The sequence below is a fragment of the Carcharhinus amblyrhynchos genome, chromosome 8 (genome assembly GCF_965287045.1).
Source record: "Carcharhinus amblyrhynchos chromosome 8, sCarAmb.v2.hapA, whole genome shotgun sequence".
NCBI lineage: Eukaryota > Metazoa > Chordata > Chondrichthyes > Carcharhiniformes > Carcharhinidae > Carcharhinus > Carcharhinus amblyrhynchos.
Genome location: NC_137331.1, coordinates 13,344,273 through 13,364,152, shown reverse-complemented (window position 1 = coordinate 13,364,152; position 19,880 = coordinate 13,344,273). Strand labels below are relative to the sequence as shown.

At 40.2% G+C, this 19,880-nt stretch overlaps 1 protein-coding gene across 4 annotated transcripts in view; it reads right to left on the bottom strand.

Annotated features, from left to right (window-relative positions):
• Positions 1–19,880, bottom strand: part of golga4 (golgin A4) — a 155,499-nt gene that overhangs the window by 7,493 nt on the left and 128,126 nt on the right. For all 4 annotated transcript variants that reach the window (XM_080193697.1, XM_080193699.1, XM_080193700.1 and 1 more), the window contains 6 exons: positions 17,462–17,572; positions 10,514–10,543; positions 9,126–9,194; positions 8,956–9,031; positions 5,660–5,760; positions 2,055–2,141 (listed from right to left, as the gene is read on the bottom strand). In XM_080193697.1, the coding sequence (XP_080049823.1) occupies positions 2,055–2,141; positions 5,660–5,760; positions 8,956–9,031; positions 9,126–9,194; positions 10,514–10,543; positions 17,462–17,572 (474 nt within the window). The remainder of the gene's footprint in view (positions 1–2,054; positions 2,142–5,659; positions 5,761–8,955; positions 9,032–9,125; positions 9,195–10,513; positions 10,544–17,461; positions 17,573–19,880) is intronic.

The window sequence follows — 19,880 nt, the reverse complement described above, 5'->3', positions numbered from 1 at the left end:
GTCAGTAAGGATTTTCCCTGGTAATTTCTCTCACGAATTGCTGCAAGCCCACCATGTCAATTCTGCAATTAAAACACCTCAGTCATCTCTGTGCCAAAAATAAAACTAATTTTCAGAGACTTCTATGATCTACATTTTGTGGAATAATGTAGTGCCCACTGTGCACCAGACTTACAAGCCACTCTCAATCTCTTAAATTCTGTATACAACAAATTTGGCCTACTCTAAATGTCAAAATAAATTTGTCAACCCACAACTGTGCAGCCAAATATTCCACTTCCCATATATGTCCAAGGAAAACAGCTTCAGCTACTCCAACCTAACTTGTAACTAAACCACCTCCCATTCTTGGAACCATTCTGGTAAATGTCCTCTGTACTGTCCAAGGACCCTCACATTATTCCTAAAATGCAGTGACTTGAACTAGACACAATAAGACCGTAGGCACCAAAGTAGGCCATTTGGCCCATCGACTCTGCTCCTCCATTCAATGACATCATGACTGATCTGATACAATCCTGAACTCCACTTTCCTGCCTTATCCCCATAATCCTTGACTCCCTAATTGGGAGGCCTATAGTACATCCCCATCACAGTGACTGCCTCCTTCCTGTTCCTGAGCTCGACCTACAGTGCTTTATTACATGATTCTTCCAACGTGTTCTCCCTCCATATAGCTGTAATATGTTCCCTAATTAGTATTGCAACTCACCCACCTCTTTTAACTTCCCCTCGGTTTTGCTTAAAATATTTATATCCTGGAATATTTAGTTGCCAGTCCTGTCCTTCTTTTAACCAAGTCTCTGCATTGCAACCACATCCAAGCTCCGCACAAGAATCAAGACTCTAAGTTCATCTATCTCACCTGTTATACTCTTTGCATTGAAGCAGATCCATTCCAGACCTCTGGCCCACTGAGTTCAACCTCGCCCAGCCTGCTCTTCTTCTTAGCTAGCATGGCCTTGGTTTCACACTCATTCCCAGTCTCTACACTTGCTGACCTACTGTTCTGATTCCCACCCCACTGCCACATTAGTTTAAACCCACTCGAACCATACCACTAAACATCCTAGCCAGGACAACTACAGTAGGATGGGATTTCAAAATTACCTGAAAATACACAAAATCTTTTAATTTTTCTGTGCTATTATAGCACAAAGCACTGGAAGCTTTTGATGCTTAACTTTAATCAAATACCATAACTTATATATAAATAAAAAACATTTATTTCACTACTCAAGCAGATTTCACATGGTTTTGGTGCTCATGGTGAATCAGAATGTTTAATAAAGTACATATTTAATAAGGGTAAAACTAATACATCATATGAACATCATATGAACAGTAGCATGTTCCAAGTCGCACCTGTGTGTGAAAAACTTGCCCCATATATCTCTTTTTAAACTTCCCCCCTCTCACTTTCAATCAATGCCCCCCTCTCACTTTCAACCTACCCTTCTGGTAGTCTGGCAATCAGAATTGTACAGAATACTCCAAATGCGGCCTAATCAAAGTCTTAAACTGCTGCAACATGATTTTCCAATTCCTATACTCAATGCCCTGACCAATGAAGGCCAACATGCCATAAGCCGTGAGCACCTTGTCCACCCGAGTTGCCACCTTCAGGGAACTGTGGATCTCCACACCTAGATCCCTGTGTATGCAATACTTCTAAGGGTTCCACCATTTACTGTGTATTTTCATCCTACATTAAATCTTCCAAATCACATCACCTCACATTTGTCCATGTTAAATTCCATCTGCCATATGTTGGCCCAGCCAGTTTGTATTCTGCTGTACTGTCTGACAATGCTGAATTTTTGAATCAACTGTCATAATTATGGCTTTAGCTGTACATTGTATCTATTCACACTCAAGTAAAAGCAACTTGAGGGCAACTCATTTGTAAGACAGAGCACAACCCAATGTCTAATTAATAAAAGTCTTGACAGTTTTATTCCAAAATTAAGATTGGTGTCTTACTCTGGAAAGTCAGTTGATTGTACTATGAAATTAGCTGGAAAGATTCAGATTAGTAATGAAGGTAGACTCACTGTAGATCGAGATTCTTCTCGTTCTAATATCTTTTGTGTTTGGTCTGCTGGGAACTTCAGCACAGTGGTTATAACTTTCGCCAAAGTCTGAAATATAAAAAAGCAATATAATTGCAAAGGCCCACATTTTCTCCCCTAAAGAATAATTTGGAAAAGAACTGTGATATTGTGACATTTTGATGAGTTGTGAACTACAAGTTAAACACCAAAGCTCAATAGAATAGTTAATAATTGGGAGAAATACTTTGGCTGAGAAGAATGAAATAATTCTCTCGACTGCCATTATTTCAATTATGATTGTTTCCATTGGCACTGAATTACAGCACTGATTGTATTAATCACTTCAAAGGGATGATTGCTATCATGGGAACTCGATGTATGCAATTTCAAACGCTAAAATTTCAGAATTACAGAATTGTTGCCATTAGGCAACATCTCTGCTGCACCGTTTTCAATGCATCAATGTCCTTCTGGTAGTGTGGCAACCAGAATTGTACAGAATACTCCAATTGCAGCCCATGTGTCTGTATTGACTCCCCAAAAGAGCACGACGACTTAATGCCATTCCCACTACACCTACACATTACTTTATACAAATAATCATCTAATGTCTCTCAAGTTCCTCCACTGAACTTGTGTTTATAATTACTCAGGTAATACAGCAGTCTTTGTCACAGCAGCGAGCTGTGAGCAACGTCCAGGTGTGGGGGCTTAAACAGCAGGTGACATTTGTGCCATACAACTGCTAGGCGGTAACCATCTCCAGCAAGAGAGTCAAATGACCACCCCTTAATATTTAACAGCATTCCCATCACCAAGTGCTGCTAAGTCAATACACCAAGTGCTATCATGAACCAGAAACTCTACTGAACCAGTTACATAAATGCCATAGCTACACATCTGCAATTCAATATTCTATGAAGACTGACTTACTTCCCAATTCCTCAAAGCCTTACTAGACAAACAAGACAATTCAGAAACATTATTGTAATAACATTCAACAACCTCAGCTCCACTCAAACAAGATGAAAGATCACATGACACCAGGTTATAGTCCGCAGGTTTATTTAAAATCACAAGCTTTCTCTTCACTTCACCTCCTTTGTCAGGTGAAGTGAAGAGAGGCATGCAGACACAGAATATATAGGTGGAGTGATGGTAGCCTGACAATCACAGGTAACAAGAGTGTCAATGGTCAAGTACGGACAATGTACTGTAGGTCTGCTAAATAACAAGCTGTGATTTCAAATAAACCTGTCAGACTATAACCTGGTGTCATGTGACTTTTCATTGTGTTTGAATGGAGTTGAGGTTGTTGAATGTTATTACAATCATGTTTCTGAATTGTCTTGTTTGTCTAGTAAGGCTTTGAGGAATTGGGAAGTGAGTCAGTCTCCATAGAATACCGAACTGCAGACATGTCTTCACAGGCACAAGTGCTAACAGACAAGTGCAAGCAGTTAAGTATAATCAGAATGTATAAAATATCAAAAGGTTGTATAACAAATGAAGGGATGACTTAAGAACTGATAATTTAAGGCAGGGAGATAATTACAAATAATCAAATAGTAAGATGGTGCTAAACGCTATGCAAACTAATCTAGGCAGAGAGATCATCATACGTAATCAAGGTATGCATGGAGTCAAAACAGGACAGTTAGTGTTGTGAAGTTGAGTAAAATAATTGTAGATTGGTGTACTGCAAGTACATAGAGAACCCAGAAATGAAACATTTGTATCAGAAGACCAAGCAGTAGGGTTACCAAAGCAACAGGCTTTCAGGCATTTGAATTTTTGAATTCAGCCAATCAAATTTGGTTCAGGCACTTAGATACCAAGGACCTATTAAATTTAAATCCGATGATTCTGGCAACCTCGGACCAATCCTGTTGTGGGGGATTGTGATATGTCATCACAGATGTAAAGAGAAAGGGGCAGTGCGACAGAGGGAGAGAGAGATTGCCATCTGCCACAGCTATTAGCTCAAAGCCTCATCCCAATAGAAAACATACCAAAGAAAAATGTAGTTCCATACAGAAGAATCAACAGAAAAGGTCCAGAATATTCCAGAAGACACAAACCTGATTGCAATTTAGAGAAAGACTAAAATTATCTTTTTTTAATAAGTGGGAATTGTATTTATCTCAACAGCATTACATTAGAATCTTGTTTTATTCGGTTTGTTAATAGTTAGCTTGTTCACTGTTACATAAATAGTTACTTGTTGACTTTAGAGAGTGTCAAGGGGTTATTTTGATTTAACCACTAAAAGTTGAAGAGCAGATCGTATCACTTCACACTCACATTTACAGATTATGAGGCGAGGTATTCCTCTTTGAGTAGTTAGGTGTTAATTCTCAGAGGGGGGAATCCACTTTTGCTTCATAAGTTAGGATTTTTCCTCTACAGAACAGTATTACTTGTGAATGTCAGGCTATCATCACTCCGCCTATATAATCTGTCCCTGTGCGCCTCTCTCCAGTTCACCTGACGAAGGAACAGCACTCCAAAAGCTTGTGATTTCAAATAAACTTGTTGGAATAAAATCTGATGTGGTGTGACCTCTTATCTTGTCCACCACAGTACAACACTGGCATTTCCACATAGTTCAAACAAAATATTCCAAATGATTGTCACCCCATTACTTAGTCTAAACATTTTCCACTTTACTACTGGCATACCTTGGCTATAGTGTTTATCATCTTCAAAATGCACTGCTAAAATCGCCAAAGCTCATTTAGCAGCACCTCCCAAACTGTCATCTCCAGGAATGAGGTCAGAGGTGCATGTGAATATTTTCACCTCCAATTTACGCGTCATCATAATTTAGACGTACATCAATCCTCCTTCACTGCAAGCAAATCTAACTCGCTTATTAATGTCCTCGATGGAAAGGAACCAGCTCCCCCACAATCTGGCCTGCATCTAATTTTATTCTACACCCATATGGTTAACTCTTCCTGCCCTCAAAAGTCAGCAAGTCTTTCAGTTATCCAGATACTTACTATTAAGAGAAAGTGTTTTTTTAATCTTTTCAGGAAAAATTTGAATCAGCCATAAAGATAACCATGCTAGTGCCCATGACATCCTGGGATTTTTTAAAAATCTGCTTACACGTTTTACATTTTAGTAAGTTTCTCTTTACTTCCATAAAAAAATTGAAAAATGAATGAAAATATTTAGCAGGTTAGTTTTTCACTTCCAACTCAAGGTCTTCTGCAAGTCACATAGACAATATTTTTACTACGTAGGATATAGCTTTAATAGTTCCACCCCACACTGACTGCTATCAATAACCAAACAGTAAAATGATAAAAGGGATCATAATGCCTCAATATTTCCTCTCATGTCTTATAACTTCAATGGTACACCTGAAAATAAAAAAAGTAAATGAATAACAAAAAAAATGTTAAAATTAGCACAAAAACATTTTGGCAACAGGAAAACTCAGCAAGAAAATCATCTGAAGACAGGTTGAAAAGGTGTTTATAGAAGCAAAATAAATATCTTAATACTTGTCTAATACTTTATCTTTTTCTGTGTAAAAAAACTGCATTGAAATTTCAAGTTTTTGGGTTATTGAATAACGTAACGTAATGCCATACCTTAGTTTCCTTTCCCATCATGTATTCAAAAAGGACCTTCTTAAGGTATTCTAATTCTGTAGGCTCTGTTATTACAGAACCATCAACAGCATAATTTCCATCTGTTCAAACAGGAAAATGCAAATTAAATCTTGGCAATTCCAAAATCTCAAAATAAAAACACTATTTCTCAAACTGACATACAGTTAGAAAAACAAGTTAAAATGTTTGTAGGTGTAAATAAAGACAATTGATTCTAATAATTCAATTATAATCATGCTTGCAAATTAACAAATTACAGTCTATACAATTTAAACCAATGATGATCTTTTAGTGCGTTTAATTTTTTTATTTTTACATTGGGTGAATAGCTGCTTTACTCAGAAACAGATGACAAAGAATGGCTCCCAAAGAAACTTAAAATGCATCCTGGCCCAACAAAAACACTGCATCAGGAAACCTCTAACCTGCCAAATAGCTTTTTTCAAATTCATTTACAGTATGTGGGCATCGCTGGCCATGTCAGCATTTATCGCCAATTCTGAGTTACCCTTCAGAAAGTCGTGGTGAGCTGCCTTTGTGATTTCTAGGAAATCCAGAGTATTGACCCAGTGACAGTGAAGGAACAGTGATATATTTCCAAGTCCAGAATGGGGAGAGACTTGGGGGAGCAACCATGTGGTGGTGTTCCCAGGTATCTGCTATTCTTGTCCTTCTAGATGGTGGTGATCATGAGGTTAGATAGGTCTGCCCAAGGAATCTTGTTGAGTTTCTGTAGTGCATCTTTTAGACAGTGCACATGGTTCCCACTGTTTGTGGTGGAGGGAGCAAATGTTTCTGAAAGGTGTAGCAATCAAGTAGACTGCTTTGTCCTGGATGTTGTTGATCTTCTTGAGTGTTATTGGAACTGTACTCATCCAGGCAAGTGGACAGTATTCCATTACACTCCTGACTTGTGCCTTGTAGATGGTTTACTGGCTTTGGGAAGTCACAGGATCAGTTACTCAAGTCAGGATTCCAAGCTTTAACCTGCTTTGGCAGCCACAGTATTCATATGGCTAGTCCAGTTCAGTTTCTGGTCAATGGTAACCCCCAGGATCTAGATAGTGGAGGATTCAGCAGTGATAATGCCATTCAATGTCAAGGGGTGGTGATGGTTACATCCACTGTTGTTGGAGATGGTTATTGCTAGGCCTTTGTGTGGTGCAAACGTTACTTGTCACTTCAAGCCTGGATATTGTCCAGATCTTGGTGCATTTGAACATGGACTGTCATCTGAGCAATTGTGAATGGTGCTAACATTGTGCAGTCATCAACAGACATTGCTACTTCTGACCTATAATAGAGAAAGGAAAATTGATGAAGCAGCTGAAGATTATTGGGCTGAAGCCACTCCCCCAACAAACTCCTGCAGTGATGTCCTGAAGTTGAGACGATTGCCCTCCCTCCACCAGAACTTTCTTCCTTTGTGCCAGCAATGTTTCCAACCATCAGAGGGCTTCCCCCAAACTCCTAATGACTCCAGTTTTGTAGGCTCCTTGATGCCATATTTGGTCAAATGCAGCCCTGATATCAAGGCTGTCACTTTTACCTCAATTCTGGACTTCATCTTTTTTGTCCATGTTTCAACCAAGGTTGTAATGAGTTCAGGAGCTGAGTGACCCCAGAGGAATCCAAACTGAGTGTCCAAAAGCACTTTACTGCTGAGTAAGTGCAGCTTGATCCCATTGTTGATGATTCCATTCACCACTATGCTGATGATCAAGAGCAGACTGATGGGGTGGTCAGTGACTGGGTTGCATTTCTCGAGTTTCTTGTGCACAGAATATACCCAGGCAATTTTCCACATTGCCAGGGAGATGCCAGCGTTGTAGCTCTACTGAAACAGCTTGGCTAAGGGTGTGGCAAATTCTGGAGCACAAGTCTTCAGTACTATTACTGGAGTATTGCCAAGGCTCGTAGCCTTTGTAGTATCCACTGTCTTCAGCCGTTTCTTTATTATCATGTGGAGTGAATCAAATTGGTTGAAGACTGACATCTGTGATACTGGAGACCTTCAGAAAAGGCCAAAGTGGATCATCCACTTGGTACTTCTGGCTGCAGATTGTTGTAAATGCTTCTGTCTTATTTTTTGCATAGATGTGCTGGGCACCTCCATCATTGAGGACAGGAATATTTGTGGAGCCTCATTTTCCAGTGAGTTGTTTAATTGTCCAATAGAAACAATATGCTTTGCAGCATAGTTTTAAAACTTGCCTGGCTGCTTTATTAGGAAATCAAAGCATCTTTAATCTCAGTACATACGAAACCATGAATTGTCTCAAATATCATGTGTACTAAAACACACATGCATTTCCAGTGAACAAAGAATCAGTCACTATTGTTACCACATGATCTTAAAAGCTAGGGGTTTTTTTCATTCTTATATGCGCTCATCCCAAAAGTTCAGTCAAATCTAATACTTTCTGATATATGACTCTCAGTTGAATGCTCTGAGAAATACAACAAAGATCAAAAGCTCGGAGGATAGATAAGAGGAGAATTTTTGATGTCTGGACATGTTTAATATATATATTATACATATATATATTTTAAAAGAGTTTGGATACAATTTCCCAAAATGAAATCCAAACAAAGAATCAAGATCCTTGAAGATCTAGAAAAGGCTGCAAAAGATTTTGAGGTACTGCAGCACTATATGCAGGTGGCACAGTGGTTAGCAATGCTGCCCCACAGTGCCAGGGGCCCAGGTTCAATTCCGGCCTTGGGTGACCGTCTGTGTGGAACTTGCACGCTCGCCCCACGTCTACATGATTTCCTCCCAAAGTCCAAAGACGCACAGGTTAGGTGGATTGGCCATGCTAAATTGCCCCTTAGTGTCTCAAGATATGGAGGTTAGGGGATTAGCAGGGTAATTACATGGGGTTACAGGGAAAGGGCCTGGGTGGGATCCTCGAACACAGAGTTGGTGCAGACTCGATGGGCTGAATGGCCATCACAGGGATTCTATGATGAGCAAACCACATGCATCACTATCTACCAGAAATTGCACACTAATAATTTCTAGAGTGTACTACAAATTAGATGGCTTTCTAAGAAAGTAGGCTGTACTCCCACAGTCCAGGCAGGGCTCTGAAAGAGCCAGCTTTCTAGTCAATTAACAACTCTCAAACTTGGTTACATATATCAAAAGAAAGAACCACAAGCTGAGCTCATTTTCAGTATTTCAAGAATGAACAATTACAGGAAGCAACTTTAATGTCAAGTTGGCATTTCCCTTTGTATTATAAAACTAAATAAGATTGCCAATTTCTCACCTTTGTATGGTGTCCCAAATGGTGACAGACAGGAATTTTTCTCATGGACCCTAAGCTGATCCTCAAGTGAATGAACCTGGAAAAACAGAAGAACAATTCATTGAAAAAGAGTTTAGCTGCAGAAACAAAGCAAAGATTGTATCATAGAAAATGTAAAATCTGGCTTTTACCTGCTCTCTTAGCTCCTGTTCCTGGAGTCTAGCATCATTAATAAGAGTAGTTTTCTGTGCTAGTTGCGCCTATTAAAATTAAGTAAAAGCATCTTAGCATCAAAGGAACTCCTAAAAATGCAAATAAATTTGAGATTTGGGATGCACTTATACAAGATATCTGACAATGAGAAGCAGAGTTACAATTGTGCTGACAATCTGATTTAGAATGCAGAATTTTAAGGGCCAAAATGTCTTTGACATAAAGCAGAGCTTGCACAATTCCTCCAGGCAGTCTCACTTGATTTCACTCAGTGTCAGATCTGTCACTGATTCTGGAATCAGGGTAAACTTGCCTACATCTGAGGTTTGATTGTGAAGTAGGGCCTCTTCAATCAATGTTAAAGATAAAAATGTACCCTTGGTTTAATAAGCCTGAAGGATTTAAAATCAAGCACGTGCTAAACAGCAACAAAATTAAAAGGTGGGATGGTGGAAGTAACTCAAGCGACCAAGCATTTTACTCTTAACCCTCAAAACAGTAATTTTAAATCTGAAAATATTGAACTGTGCTTTGAAAAATTTGAAGTTTTTAAATTTTAAGAAAAAAGTATTATTTTATTCAACTAGATTTTAATATTTGCAATATGGGAAAAAATAAAGATTTTTGTGACATTTGTTTCTTAAACCCTGCCAATTTTGCATATCATTCAGTAATTCAACCAATCAAAATGAATTGAATGATCAATAGCATGCCTTGCATGGTTTAGAAATGTTCTCAAAAAATTAAGAGAAAGGCTGTGTTTAGATAGCTTAGCTTTAGGGCCATACAGGATTCCAAGAAAAAAAAATGTTAGTGCTTTTTGGATCCTTCTCGAGAACATTCAATAAGTGTGGACAAGCCATATAATTTCAAGCATTAAAATCAAAACACATTGCACACAAACGAAAATGTTACTAACAACGCAACCTTCATAATGAACGATTGATAATAATTATCTACACATTGCAACAAGTCTGAAACAATAAAAAATGTTTTGGGCAAGATTCACTGGTTCCAAGCTGCATGTTTCCCAGCAGTGAAAGGTGACGTGCTGTTTGCATTCTCTGGTCCCGCCTCTGTCAATGGGATTTCCCACTGATGTCAGCACACATCACTGCAAAACCCGCAGACAGGCATGTTGCTGGTGGGACCGGAAAATCCCGTCAGCGTGAACGGCTAGAGAATTCCGGCATTTCTGAAAACATCCTTAGAACTCCTGAACACATGGCAGAAAATATTATTCAGGAATGATCGAATGCTTTCCATTTTTTTTTAGTGCACTGTATGTTATTTAAAAATGTATTTCCTTTGGATCAAAATATCAACCAGTAATTGACATAAAAAAGTGATTTTTATATTGTCTCACCTGCAATTCTGTCACCATTAATGGATGTTCCTGCATAAAATCAACCAAAAAGAGACATAAAAATACCAAAAAATAACTTCATGGCATAACTGTGCTTGAACTTTTCATTAATAGTGTTATTTTATGATACCTGTGGAAATTATTTTGGCTTTTCCCCATTATACATTCTCACACAATTAAAACATACAGGTAACCCTGAAAAATTAATCGAATGGTGCATATTCAAGGCAACAAGTATGAGAGAAATAGTTGATAGAATATTTTAAACCATGTCATCTCAGCGGGCAGTGGTCAAACGTGCTAAAGCTAACCCTCCACAAACAAACTTATTCCATTTCAACTGAGGCAGGTTTGGATGAATCCGAAAATCCTGCACTGCAGAGACTGCAACTAAAGAAAATAAATGAGGCTTCAGTCATCAGATTTTGGCAATCATTTGAGTTCAACACTGATGAGTCAGGTATCTAAGGTCTCAACAATGGGCAGATAAATGAAGCTGGGAGCAGGTGGATGAGCGTGCACTGCTTGTGGATCAGAAGCTGCAGTGCTTCTTTCTGGTCATTCAAGCAAATCTTCTACAGTGATTGGCCATCCCCTTCACACATCATTACCTGTGATCTCTCTCAGTCCATCCTCCTTCACAAATGCTACTCCAACAGCCCTCACCCTAGCCCCACAATTTCTTCCAGACCCCATCTCATCAACGAAATTGCCCTCACCATTATAGGTCGACTCACTCCTCACTACATACACAATTTTAGAATGTTTTCTGCTCGCTGGGAACTATTCCCAAGGTCAGATTTTCAGTCTTCTGAAGTTCAGCCGGCGAGCAAATCAAGAATGCTAGCAACTGAGTGTGAAAGAGAATAAAAAAAGTAACAGTATCCTCCATTACATTTGGTACTGTCTCTGTAGTCCCCGGATTTTCAAGATGTAACAACCGCCTCTTGCTCCACAAAAATGTCCCCAAAACTCCCTCTGCCATATCAGGGCGCTAGTGCGTTTAACAAATCAGATATTTAACTCTATCATCATCACAATATATAATTTAAAACAAATTATACTTGAGTACACATAGAACAGTTAACCTTTATGTCCCTCACACCTTCATTCTAGTTAAATCTAAATGGGAAAGGTGCAGTATTAACCAGCTGGGTGACACTGGAGACCCATTCGAGGAGGATGGTATGGTCAACCATATCAAAGGTTGATGAGGATGAGGCTTTTTACTTTTACTTCTGTGACTCTGATAATGAAGAAATAAGTTATAACAATTCCTTGGACAAAGCAGAGGCTTTCAAACTGCAATGTCCAACTAATTAGCCCACAAAAGAATTCCTTGTTATGAGATTTCCAATTTCCTTTTCACATCTGTTGGCTACCAAGTGCATATTTCTGCTTTGGCACATGAACTGAGAAAAGCACTGCCTTTTTTCAAGTAGTTTACAAAACCACTCTGAAGTTAGGCGATTGAGTACGAGGATGTCAGTTTTTAAAAGGAAACAACCACACAAAGTTTGAAAACCATTGGTACAGAAATTAAGATATTTGGATAACTCAAATTAAAATGTGAAACATGGAACAGAATTTTAAGGATGGTGACTGATCGGTGCTTACCATGCTCACAGCCAAGATGCAACACACTGATGCTGGCTCTCAAAGTCCACTGCCACTTAATGCTCACTTCAGCATTGATTGGCAGTGGGCAGGAATTCTGTCCACCCTTCCATGCATGGAAGAAAGTCCCATCCATGAGAGCTGTTGGCCACTGCTGCAATGGCCAAAAGCAGTACTGGAGTGCTCTGCCTAGAACTAACGTCCTGGGATAGCTGGGAAGGAACTCTTGGCGGACACTCTGGGTAGCTGGGAGGGTGACAACCACGGCATCAAAGTGGGGTGGGGGATTGAGGAGGGAGGCCTGGAGCTCCTATGCGGAACAACTGGGGGTATTCGCAGACATCTTCAACCTCTCTTTACAACAATTGGAGGTCCCTATCTGTTTCAAGACAACCATCCTAGTACCAAAGAAAAGCCAGGCAGCGAGTCTTAATGACCATCATCCAGCAGGCCTGACATCCAACATTATAAAGTGCTTCGAAAGGTTAGTCACTGCACTAATTAATCCCAGCCTCCTCCCAGATTGCCTGCATCCACTACAGTTCACCTAGTGCCACAACAGGTCCACAGCCATCTCCCTGGCCCTGTACTCAACCCTGGAACACCGAGATAACAAAGACACCAATGTCAGAATCTAGTTATTGACTTCAGCTCAGCTTTCAAACCATTATTCTTAAAAAACTCATCTCCAAACTCCTAGCTTGGGGTTGGCTCTTCCTGCTGCCGGGGTGGTGGTGGTGGTGGTGGTGGGGGGGGGGGGGGGGGGGTGGTGTGTGTGTGTGTGCGTGTTTGTGTGTGTGTGCAGGCACTGCATCCTGAACTTCCAACCCACAGACTGCAATCAGTAAGGATAGACAACAACATCCCCTCCATGGTCATGCTCAACACCGTTGCCCCACAAGACTGTGTCCTCAGCCCCTTACAATACTCATTATACACTGTATTGTCAAATTCCTCTCCAACTTGATTTTCAAGTTTGCTGGTGACATCACCATACTGGGTCAGATTGCAAACAATGACGAGATGGAGTACAGGAAAGAGATAGAAAACCCGGTGAATGATGACAATAATCTTTCCCTCAATGTCAACAAAACAAAGGAAATAGTCATCGACTTCAGGAAGTGTAGTGGAGGACATGCTCCTGTCTACACCAATGAAGATAAAGTAGAAATGGTCGAGATTTTCAATTTGTTAGGTGTCTGGATCACCAACATGTCCTCCTACCTCCATGCAGACACTATAGCTAAGAAAGCCCGCCTACTTTCTCAGAAAACTAAGGAAATTTGGCATGTTAGCTACGGCTCTCACCAACTTTTACAGATTCGCATTTCAACCATTATTTTGTAAATTGAGTTTGTGTCTTTATATGCCCTGTTTGTGAACAGAACTCCCACTCACCTGACGCTCCGAAAGCTAGTGGCTTTTGCTACCAAATAAACCTATTGGACTTTAACCTGGTGTTGTGAGAATCAAAGTTGGTAATTTAAAATCACACATTTAGATGTTCCAACAGTAAGTTATCACTTTTTGGCAACTGCATGCAAACCTTTACCTGATAAGGTTCAAGAGGGATTCCCCAGCACACCTTTGACATGGAGGAGTTCACAAGTTATGGACCCCTATATTTTTAATTTCAGATTTATTTAATTTAAATTCCTAACTGTGGTGATATGATTTTAACTCATGGGCTGATTTTTCCCAGCCCCAACTGGCAGGCTACATGATAGGGAGGCACAAAGAAAATAGTGGAGAGTTACTTTGGCATGCCTCCTGATGCACTCTTGCTCTAAGCCAAGTTTATGACTGGCTGGCTGATGAACTGGCCAACTGCTCACTCAACAGATGTGGGAAGCCAACAGATGTCCCAACTCTTTTCGTAGCCAGAAGTTTCATTCCCCAAAAGGGGCTATAAGCATCAGAAGAGATCTCCATGATCCCAATGATCCGAAGAGAGGGGTTTCTCCATTGACCCATGAATCCTAACACTTTCACTCATCTTACATAATTGATTCTTTATGGTCTGAGAGCACCAGCATGTTGAGGCATCCTTGGCTTACGCATGGTAGGTTGTTGCATAAGGTTAAATCTCACGGGATCCAGGGTGATGTATCTAAATGGATACAAAATTGGCTGATTGATAGAAGCCAGAGGGTGATTGTACAGAGTTGTTTTTCAAACTGGAGGCCTGTGACCGGCGGTGTGCCTCAGAGATCAGTGCTGTTATTTGTCATTTATATTAATGATTTGGATGTAGGAGGCATAGTTAGTAAGTTTGCAGATGACACCAAGATTGGTGGCATGGTGGACAGTGAAGAAAGTTATCTCCAACTGCAACAGGATCTTGATCAATTGGGCTAGTGGGCTGACGAATGAAGTTTAATTTCAACAAATGCAAGGTGATGCATTTCGGTACATTGAACCAGGACAGGACTTACTCAGTTAATGGTAGGGCGTTGGGGAGAGTTACAGAACAAAGAGATCTAGGGGTACATGTTCATAGCTCCTTGAAAGTGGAGTCACAGGTGGACAGAGTGGTGAAGAAGGCATTCAGCATGCTTGGTTTCATCGATCAGAACATTGAATACAGGAGTTATGGCGTCTTGTTGAAGTTGTACAAGACATTGGTAAGGCCACACTTGGAATACTGTGTGCAATTCCGGTCACCCTATTATAGAAAGGATATTATTAAATTAGAAAGAGTGCAGAAGAGATGCTACCAGGACTTGATGGATTGGGTTATAAGGAGAGGCTGGTCAGACTGGGACCTTTTCCTCTGGAGCGTAGAAGACTAAGGGGTGATCTTATTGAGGTCCATAAAATAACGAGGGATACAGGTCAGCTAGATAGTCAATACTTTTTCCCAAAGGTAAGAGAGTCTAAAACTAGAGGCACAGGTTTAAGTTGAGAGGGGAGAGATACAGAAGTGTCCAGAGGGGCAATTCTTTCACACAGAGGGTGGTGAGTGTCTGGAACAAGCTGCCAGAGGTAGTAGTAGAGGAGGGTACAATTTTGTCTTTTAAAAAACATTTAGATAGTTATATGGGTATGATGGGTATAGAGGGATATGGGCCAAATGCGAGCAATTGGAATTAACTTAGGGGTTTAAAAAAGGGCGATTTGCACAAGTTGGACTGAAGGGCCCATTTCCATGCTGTCAACCTCTACGACTCCAGCTCTTTTGTCCATGTTTGAATCAAGGCTGTAATTAGGTCAGGAGCTAAAGTGGCCCTGGTGATCCCAAACTGAACATCAGTGAGCACGTTATTGCTAAACAAGTGCCAGTTGATTGTGCTCTTGATGACCTATTCCATCACTTTACTGGCAATTGAGAGTAAACGGCAGGGGCCCGATTGGCTGTGTTGGATTTATCCTGCTTTTCGTGTACAGGGCACATATAGACAATTTTCCACGATGCTGGGTAGATGCCAGTGTTGTAGCTATACTGGAACAGCTTGGCTAGGGGTGCAACAAATTTAGGAGCACAAGTCTTCAGCACTATTGCCTGAAAATTATCAGAGCCCATAGCCTTTACAGTATCCAGTGCTTCAGCCATTTCTTGATATGTGGATTGAATCAAATTGTTGAAGACTGACATCTGTGATGTTAGGGACCTCCTGAGGGGAGCCCCAAAAGTCTATGGAAAATTTCAGCCCCATGGATTAGCCTTCGAGGCCTCTGGATTACTAGACCAATAACACAATCGCTATGCGAATACCCTGATATTATTAAACTTAAGCTTTTTAATAAGCCACATTATTTTAAAAAACTTACAGCAAATAAAAGTAGAAGGCTGCTGAAACATTTTGATTTTGCACATGATAAAGGACAGAATTTCCTTAATTTTTGTCACAACTGCCTAAGACTTTCCCAGGGAAATTGTGCCCAAGTGGCTCATTTCGCATCACAGCTGCCACATTTATTTTACACCAGAACATTACCACATATAAATATACTGAATAATGTATGACACTCCAAAATACTACCTGTTGAAAAGCACTTGGCTCATTTACAAAGCATCGCCTCCTCGAGAGAAAAGATCAGCAATTGTGATTTCCTTGCATTTATTCCAGTTCTAAATGGTAAACATCTATAACCAATTTTATATACAGCATGGCACATAATGATTATAAATGATATTTTACAGTGAGTTTTTCTTCTTCCAAAGACTTGCTTTGTATTTTTTTGTTGTTCATTCATAGGATGTGGGCACCGCTGGCTGGGCTAGCATTTATTATCCCTGAGGACAGTCAAGAGTCAGCCACATTGCTGTGGGTCTGGAGTCACATGTAGGCCAGACCAGGTAAGGACAGCAGATTTCACTCCCAAAGGATATTAATGAACCAGATTTTTTTTTTTAAATAACTATCAACAATGCAGTCATCATTAGACTTTTAATTCCAGATTTTTTTTATTGAATTCAAATTTCACCATTTGCCATGGTAGGATTTGAATCTGGGTCCCAAGACCATTCCCCATGGTCCCTGGATGACTTGCCTATTGACAATCCCACTATGCCACTGCCTATATCTTTGCATGCTTCTTTTAAGGCATATCATTCCATTTAAAAAAAGGTTTCTGTTACTGCATTTTCTATAGTGTGCTGTGTTGAATGTTTGAGGGCTTCAGACCCTAACTGATATTATTAAAAAAATGCCCTGATTGTTAACACCTATTGCTGTTTGTTTTACACCCAGTGTGTGTTTCTCAGATTTCAATGCAAGTTTCCATCAGCAAGGTCAGCCTAAATTTCAACAAATCTCAACATACACTGAAAATTAAGTATCTTACTAGCACGCACTAGAAATAAGAACACTTAGAAGAAATTGGTGGAAGCAGTGATTTCAAAAGGAAATTAGATACGCACTTGAAAGGAAATAAACTTGTAGGCTTCAAGAATAGAACCAAGTAATAGCACGTACTGGATTGCTCTACAAAGAGCTGACATGGACCTGATGAGCTGAACATCCTGCTTCTATCCTGCAATTTCTACCAATCTAATTAGAAGTCAGGATTTGAGAACAGTGAGGAGCATATGGTTCAGGTTAGGGCCCTATGTATGTTTTTGAATACAGTTTGATGAATTCCACAAAATAGTGTATTCATGAAACAGAAAGCCAGCCACTTCAAAAAATCCGTTATGGTAACATTTTTCCTTCAAAAAACTTCAGCTCAAAGTATTGTCATTTTATGGTTAGTTTGTCATTTACCTTCCCTGTGTTGCATAAATATGCCTTGTAATCCAGACAGCAAAACTATCAAACATTTTACATCATAGCACTAATTTCAATGAATTTTGTACTGTTCATTCATTCATTATAATTGTCACCTTACCTGTTCCATATTCTGACTTTCCTCATTCAGTAACAGCTGATGTTTGGCTCGTAATTCCTCTAGTTGTACCTGCATCTCAGTCACCTTAGCAGTCATCTCTTCTTCTCGAGACTTAAAAATGCCATAATTATTAAGTTACAACCATATTTATTCATGCACATTTTACCATCTCTTGGAGAATAAAGGTAGAGAAAGAAAGACAAAGAACTAAGTTCAAGAATCAAGGCAGACCATGCATTTTTCTTCAACAAAGCACTATGTTCATTTGCAAAATATGTCTTAGCTGTTATCCTGCAAAGAAATAGGCCTGTTTGGAATCTCTAGGCAATGCTGACACTGGCCAAATCAACTAATTTTCTGTCAGTAATCACCAAAGAGAAGGAATTCGCGGATGATGAGTCTGGGAAAGGGTGTCTAAATAGTTTGAGTTATGTTGAAATCGAAAAGGTGATATTGGGGTTCTTGAGAAACCTTAAGGTAGTTAAGTCCTCAGGGCCTGATGGGATATATCCCAGAATACTGAGAGAGTCAAGGGAGGAAATTGCTGGGGCCTTGAGAGAAATCTTTGTATCCTTGTACCCTCACTGGCCAAAGGGGATGTCCCAGAGGAATGGAGAATAGCCAATGTTGTTCCTTTGTTTAAGAAGAATAGTAGAATAATCCATGTAATGACATGCCAGTGACCTTTACGATAGTGGCAGAGAAATTATTGCAGAGGATTCTTCGAGACAGGATTTATTCCCACTTAGAAATAAGTGGGCATGTTAGCGAGAAGCAACATGGTTTTGTGGACGGGAAGTCATGAGTCACTGACTTTATCGAACTTTTCAGGAAGTGAACAAAATGATTGATGAAGATAGGGCAGTGGATGTTGTCTACACGGACTTCAGTAAGGCCTTTGATAAGGTCCTTCATGGCAGACTGGTGCAGAAGGTGAAGTCACATGGGATCAGAGGTGAGCTGGCAAGGTGGATACAGAAGTGGCTCGGTCATATAACACAGTAAGAAGTCTCATAACACAAGGTTAACATTCAGTCATAGAAGACAAAGGATAACAGTGGAAATGGTTGTGATAAGTGACGTTCCTCAGGGATCAGTGCTGGGACCTTTTTGTAATATATATATTACAAACATGTATATTAATTAAATGATTTGGAAAAAAATGTAACATTTGATTAGTAAGTTTGCGGATGACACATAGATTGGTGGATTTGCGGATAGTGAACAGAACCATCAGAGGATACAGCAGGATATAGATTGGTTGGAGACTTGGGCAGAGAGATGGCAGATGGAGTTTATTGTGGACAAATGTGAGGCAAAGGAAATTCTAATACCAATAGGAAATATATAGTAAATGGCAGAACCTTTAAGAGTATTGATAGGCAGAGGAATCTGGGTGTACAGGGTGGTCATTGAAAGTGGCAACGCGGGTGGAGAAGGTGGTCAAGGCGGCATACAGCATGCTTACCTTCATCGGCCGGGGCACTGAGTTTAAAAATTAGCATGCTGCAGCTTTACAGAACCTTAGTTAGGCCACACTTGGAACAGTGTTCACTTCTGGTCGCCACACTACCAGAAGGATGTGGAGGCTTTGGAGAAGGTACAGAAAAGGTTAACCAGGATGTTGTCTGGTATGAAAGGCATGGATAGGTTGGAGAAACTTGGTTTGTTTTCACTGGAACAATGGAGGTTGAGGGTCGACCTGATAAAAGTCTGCAAGATTATGAGGAGCATGGACAGAGTGGATAGTGGGAAGCTTTTTCCCAGGGTGGAAGAGTCAATTACGAGGAGGCACAGGTTTAAGGTGTGAGGGGCAAGGTTTAAAGGGGATGTACAAGACAAGTTGCTTTTTTTTTACAGAGAAGTTGGTGGGTGCCTGAAACTCACTGCTGAAGGTGGTAGTGGAAGCAAATACGATAGTGACTTTTAAGAGATGTCTTGACAAATACATGAATAGGATGGGAATACAGGGATACGGTCCCTGGAAGGGTAGGGGTTTTAGTTCAGTTGGACAGGATGGTCAGTGCAGCCTTGGAGGGTTGAAGAGCTGTTCCAATGTTGTAGATTTCTTTGGAAAGAAACTCATGAGACACTCAGGGCAATGACTTCCTCAGAGAGCCAATCAACATTGGATTGCTAATCTGTACCCACCTACCCATGCCGAATTTTGTCTGTGACTGTTTCAGTTGATCTTCCTGACTCAGACTGGATGAGATGCAGTGGGTCGGCAAGTCTAGTGCAAAGTCCAAAAAAAATCACAGCAAAGGACGACATGCTTTGTTTATTAAGGTACTTGCTGCTATAAAGCAGATGGGCTTAAAGGTCCCACTGAAAACAACAGGCCAGGAAGACGGTAAATCGATGGGATTGGAGAAAGGGGTGGTGTCACACATCATAGGTTGGGGGAATAGACATGTCG